This window comes from Pinus tabuliformis, chromosome 7 (genome assembly GCF_031772625.1).
Source record: "Pinus tabuliformis cultivar Carrire ecotype Pingquan chromosome 7, CPIR1, whole genome shotgun sequence".
Classification (NCBI taxonomy): domain Eukaryota; kingdom Viridiplantae; phylum Streptophyta; class Pinopsida; order Pinales; family Pinaceae; genus Pinus; species Pinus tabuliformis.
In genome coordinates this window covers 1,392,483,974-1,392,490,212 of record NC_142293.1, presented here as the reverse complement: position 1 = coordinate 1,392,490,212, position 6,239 = coordinate 1,392,483,974, and the positions used below count along the sequence as shown (strand labels likewise).

The 6,239-nt window shown below is 37.3% G+C and overlaps 1 protein-coding gene across 1 annotated transcript in view; it reads right to left on the bottom strand.

Annotated features, from left to right (window-relative positions):
- Positions 1-749: 749 nt before the first annotated feature.
- LOC149252853 (cyclin-U2-2-like) overlaps positions 750-6,239 on the bottom strand; it is a 42,097-nt gene continuing 36,607 nt past the window's right edge. The window contains exon 4 of the mRNA XM_089456731.1: positions 750-841. Coding sequence (XP_089312857.1) covers positions 792-841 — 50 coding nt within the window. The 3' untranslated portion in view covers positions 750-791. The remainder of the gene's footprint in view (positions 842-6,239) is intronic.

Genomic DNA, 6,239 nt, shown 5'->3' with positions numbered 1-6,239 from the left:
TAATTATGTAATAACAAACAAAATCTTCCCCATACATACCTACTCCGTCTTTGCCCATAAAGAAGTAATTTCCCCATGCATGTACCTCCTTCGCCTTTGCCCAATACATTTCTGAGCTCCGCATCAATGCTAAACCCACACTATGGGTTGTTAAAGTCTTCTTCAATTTCCCCACCCATTGAACCCAGAATAAAATGTGAATAAAAGAAAAATAGATCAAAAGTCATACAAGGAAAAAAAGTATCAAACCACAAATTAGCATGGCCATGCTCGCAAATACAAAGATATAACAACATCAACATTATAAAAAAAAACAAAAACAAAATAAAACAACAATAGAAAAATATATGACTAAAAATAGAAAATTGGAACAAAAATAATCAAAAGAACACATAAAAAAACAAATAAGAGGTAGACTCTGCACTGCAACTGCAAAAAGCATCCATGGCCAACCGAGGGCACCCTGCACATCAAAAAATAAATAAGTATTGAATAGAGACTAGAAAATATTATGAGAACTATTAAATACACATTAAATATTGTGAAAAAATGCAACGGAGATCAAAATATCTTATAAGAAATCTTAAATGGAGAATGAAAATCTTATGAATAATCTTATGAACTAAAAAGTACATCTTAAGCAAACAACAAAAATCATAATCCCTAAATAAGAAGGGAGAAGAACTATATTTTTGCAATAAGAAAGATTAAATAGCAAATCATACATGGATTTCATACCAAAAGAAAACCAACCTCTACCTTTGCCTCTGCACTCTACTACAATGTGTCTGTCACAAAAATATTTCAGTAGTTTCATCAGTGATCCTCCACATTCCTTTACCTACATGGCATTACATTCGATAATCAAACAAATGACGAATATTGTAAGATGGCTCAAATTTAAACAAAAACACATATGGGACCATCCATACATACAGCAGCAACATAGGTTTATATTGCAAAGCATACATGGGTTTTACACCAAATAGGAACCAACAACAAAACTCGCAAAAAGAAAACAAGCAAAGAGAAACAATAGGTACGAACAATGATCTGCAACCCTAAAATGTATCAATGGCCAACCAAGCACACCCTGCACACCAAGAAAATATTATGAGTAATATTAAATACACACAAAATGTTTTGAAACACATGAAACAAATATCACGTCATCTTATGAATAATCTTAATTAGAGACCAACAATATTATTATTCTTATGCACTAGAAAGTACAACTTATGCAAACACTAAAATCGTTAACCCTAAATAGATAAAGAGGGAGGAGAAATGTGGTATTTTAAATGAGAAGGATTTATTAACAAATCATACACAAATTCCGCACCAAAAAAGAGCACACCTCTACCTTTGTATCTTCCTTTGCACTTTACAACAATCTCTCTCTCATAAAGAAATTTTAGTAGTTTTGTTAGGTAGGCATCCGATCAAAAGATTTTGCAATTGGGTGCTTATGCTTGTTTGTATTTGTTTGTATTTGGGATTTTGACATGGATTATGGCACGACCTAGAAGAAAGAAAGGTTTTAACCATGATCTTGCTCCCTCACCTTAAATGGGAGGTTTTCTTCAATCTTAGTCCAATGGGAACTTCCTTAATGGTCCAATGGGTGTAGAAGGGGTTCTACTTGGGAAGCCTTGATTGAGAATGCCAAGTAGCCAATTCATCACCTTTAAGGCCAAGCAGCAAAGCTAGGGCTTCGTGTGAATTCCTAGGGAAGAGGAATTTGCGGGATTAGAGAGTCTAATGTTGAGGATATAGTTGGTTGCCTCAAAATCAACACCCTTCATAGGAATTCACTTCAATTCTATGCATAGATTTTCTTGCCCTAGTTGTTTGCCCTAGGTTAAACCCTAGTTTGGTTTTAGCTTCAACTTGGAGCTTCTTGAGGGTTTCATGTGCCTTGACCTTGTAGGAATACATTGTTGGAAACCCTTTTCTCTACACCATCACCTTTGGCCATCCAACTATCATTTCACCAATAAAGCCCTAGGTCTTCTGTCACATATTTTAGGTCTCTCTAAGGAAAGTATATAGCCTCCTCTTGGAGGCTTTATGCCTAAATTGTGTCTTTCCATTGAAAACCTTTTGGGTCACCTTGTCCCTAAAACCTTAGAATAATTATTAGGTGACCTATTCATATAAAAGACTCCTCCCATTGTTGAAAGTCCATAAAGAGTTGGGACTTTTGGCTGTGATGATAGTGGACCATCACCCCATTGTTCTCACTTGGTCTAGTATTTATGTAACACACCCCAATACCCAATCTAATTCAACAAGGGTGGTTACCAAATCACCCGAATCTTGTGTTACAGTTACAAGAATAAGGTAAGCATTTTTTTTGCCTGTAGGAAAGCACTAACAAGACCATTGTCGGAAGCAACTTCACATGCTGCATTGTCTTCCTGTAAAAATTAAATCCAAAGCGTGTGATGGTATTATCTTGTCCACGATCCAAAGAACAATGCCTCAGATGCTCTGCGTGAAATGATATAACCTTAGCTCTTCCCTAGCTAGCAAATCCTTCAAGGAACATGGAGCAACTTAATGCAAGTGGAGGACTTCTCAACAATAGAAGAAGCTTGTGCTCTTTTTTGTCAATATCCATTTTGGTTGGTCACCATCTCTTCCTTAGCTAAAGGTTTTGTATTTCCAATGAAAGAGCCAGTGCCCCAAAAGGTTCATCATCTTCCTACAAGGGTTCTTTTGCATGAGTAATTAGCCATTCCATTACTGACTCAAACCAATTTGTGTGTACATTCCTTAGGGCTTCTTTTACCCTTCCCCTTTGAGAATCCCATTTCAACAATTATTGCAATGGTTGAATCATCAAGGGGTGGTATAACAGCTTGCGTGGATGCATTACTGCCTCCTATGATTTTTGTCATCAACTCATGGATAGACATACTTCATTATGGGACAAATTGAAGTAATGAATTCCACCCTGCTCTGGGAAACAGGGAAGATTCCTTTTCCCAAGAACTAACGAGGTGAACCTTGCCCCAAGTAGAATTTCAAAGTAATTGGTGTTTGTGCATTTCACTGACACTTACATATTTTACAATTTACTAATTGAGAGCAATAAGCTCAATAGAGACAGGATTTAATATAAAAGAAATCCAAGCATGGGAGGGAGTTAACCCCAAGCTTAATAAGGTCAATAAGGTTGACTACAATGGACAGAGAATGTAACAGAGGCATTAATTAAAACATTCTCAATAAACACAATACTCAACCATAAGTAGGCTATCCTATTGTACATATGACTGATTTGATACAATAGCTAATATCTTAACTCCATTGTATTCTTGTATTTTTTAATGTCATACACGACACCAACTCAGCCTTATAACATCTAAAGCCCAGCCTGAGACCAACTTCAAGGGTAGGATTTGACATGCATGATCCCAAACGCATATCAGTGCAACACAGGAGGCTTGTATACTATCTAGCCATAGTATGTGTGGTTTACTCATTGGTGAGAGTGTATTGATATCATCATTATCCCTTATTCACTTGAATCATTAAAAAAGATGAGCCTGTTCAAAGTGGGTTTTCCTTCCTTCACTTACCTTCAAGCCACCACTTAAAATTATCCTTTGATCATCATAGCTAGCCTGAAATCCAAACTACTCAGCCAATTCATTCACTGAAATCATATAGAGAGAGCCCTCTCTAAAGCTAGAAGGGCTAGATTCTAGCTTACAAGTGGTTTGTGATTACCTCTGGATTTCCTTCCTATAGCCTAAGGAAATTACAGAGTGCTAACATATTGGCGTCGTTGTCGGGGGCTGAACGGTTTCATCTTCCCCGAGAAAAAAAATTGAAGTTTCAGATTTGGTTGTTGATGGTGAACGACATTCAGAGTTAGGAACGCTGAACCATTCACCTGGCGACTCCAATCAAGCAGAACTCAGATTTTCAAGTTCCACTGGTGTCTCCACATCTTCAAAATGAATTCAACTGCAAGGTATGCTCCCATGAATTGAGATCACATCCCAGGATTTCCAAACCGCATGCCTTGTGTAGATTGGCAGACTTATCTACCAAGGTTCAAAGATGATGACGGAGAGGATGTTGCTCTACATCTGGTTAAATTTCATATGCATGCACGCAAGTTGAAGGTTCAATTTCATGAAGATTGTCTCATGAAGATGTTCATGGCTACTCTGGAAGGAAAAGCGTGGTCTTGGTATGAAGGTTTGCCATCTAGTAGCTTGTATTCACTTAAAGATTTTCATTTAGTATTTTTTGAGAAATACAAAGAATCTCATCCTTTTTTGTCATTTTTTGAGAATCGTTGCGACCATGTTGAGAATTTCATTCAAAATCTAGAAAAATTTTATGGCGATGAAGAGCTCATGGATGAAGAGATTTTGGAAGCTTTGCACGAGAACCCTTTTCATCACAAAGAAGATATGGTAACTTCTCTCTTGCCCAAAAATGAAGTAATCAACTTTCTAATGCAGATAGTTATGAATCAGCTTTCAAGTTTGATGAAAATTTGCAGCAACCTTGTCAGTCTTTTTATGATCAAAAGTATGAGAATTATTTTAAAGAGCAGAAGGACATAGTAAATGATGAGGACAGTTGCCATGATATTCAAGTGGATTCCCGGCAGGCAACAATTTTTTCCTTAGCTGAAGATGAAACTAATCAAGAATTTGATGTAAATGTTCATGTTCATTTTCTTGAGGTCAATGAAGAAATGCAAAAGGTGTATCCTCTTGAGCCTGATCAATGTATTCAACAGACTATTAATGATCAAGAAGAGGAGAGCAGTGAAAAATAAAAGATTGATCTAGAGCGTGTTGAAAATGAAGACTTTATTCAGGAAAATATGCCTCTTGAAGTAAGAAACACAGAATATGTTGAAGACCAAGATCATATTTTTGTTGATATACATGAAAGGTTAACTCTTAACACTGCCATTATACATGATGCAGCGGTTCCATCATATTCATTACAAAGGTCACAGAAAAATTTGCAGCCCTGTGAGGACAGATATAAGTTGAAGTTGTAGGGAAGTAATGTTGCAGATCAAGATTTATCCAAACAGAATTGCAATCTACCAGAGGAGCTAGAATTCAATGTGCATTCCTATGATGATGCTTTTGCAGCGTTCTTGAAGTCAGCTAGCGGGCCCATGTTTTTTAAATCTCATCATAGTTGAAATTGTTAGTGAGTTTTTATGGGAGTTGTCATTCATTAGTTTTCCTTTTTTGATTGGGAGCAAGCACATGCATAGAATTCAACCAATGGATAAGGTGCTTGCATGGTTGCATTGGTTATTTGAATCAAGTAGCTTGTGGATTAGTTGAGCAAGCAATATAGCATGTGTGGGAAGCTATCATCAGAGTTTGAAGCCCGAGGAGAAGGCCCTGAGATTCTAGTGATCTGCTGCCATATGTAAGTTTAGTCAGTCAGTCAATAGTTATTTTTTCAGTCTGTAAATCATATTTTTAGTCATATTTTAAGTGTATCAGTTGACTCCATTGCCCAATGGTTAGGCACATGGTCTGCATTTTTGTTCTTGGTGCCTCACAGGGAGGCTGCCATCCCCAATGTAGTCAATGTTAGGGTCAGTAAGTTTGCATTTGTCAAATGTCTCCAAATGACTCAATGGTTAGTTTGAATAAAGTCGAACTTAATGTCAGATGTTGTCATAAGTTCGAGTGTCACTATCCAAAATGTCGCCATGGGTGTGGTCATCAAGAGGTCTGGTCAAAAACATGAAAGTTGTTGTGAGTTATTAGGAAAAATTGTCAAAGTCTAGAATAATCGAGTCATGAGTTAGGTGTTAATAGTGGGAGTTAGGTGTCAATAGCATGATGCAGCATATTGAGAGGGAGCTGCAGTCTTAGTCACCGCATTCGGCGAATTTAATCGAAAAAATTCGAAATTCGGCGTATTTAATGGACAGTCGAATTTATTCGTTTCAATTCGGCGTATTTAATGGCGTATTCGAATTTGAATGCGTATTCGAATTTTTGTCGAATAAATTCGACATTAAAATCGATTAAATTCGTTTTAATGCGTTCAAATTCGTTTTTCGGGCATGCGTGTTGGTAACTTAGGCTTTAGATTAGGTTTTATTGTTGTTTTCATTGCCGCCGCACGACAGAGACAGAGAGACTACACTGTAAGTCTGTAACACGACGCGTCGACACCTTGACGGGCTCGGGCTAGGGTTTCATTGCCGCCGCAGGCCCGCACACGCTGTA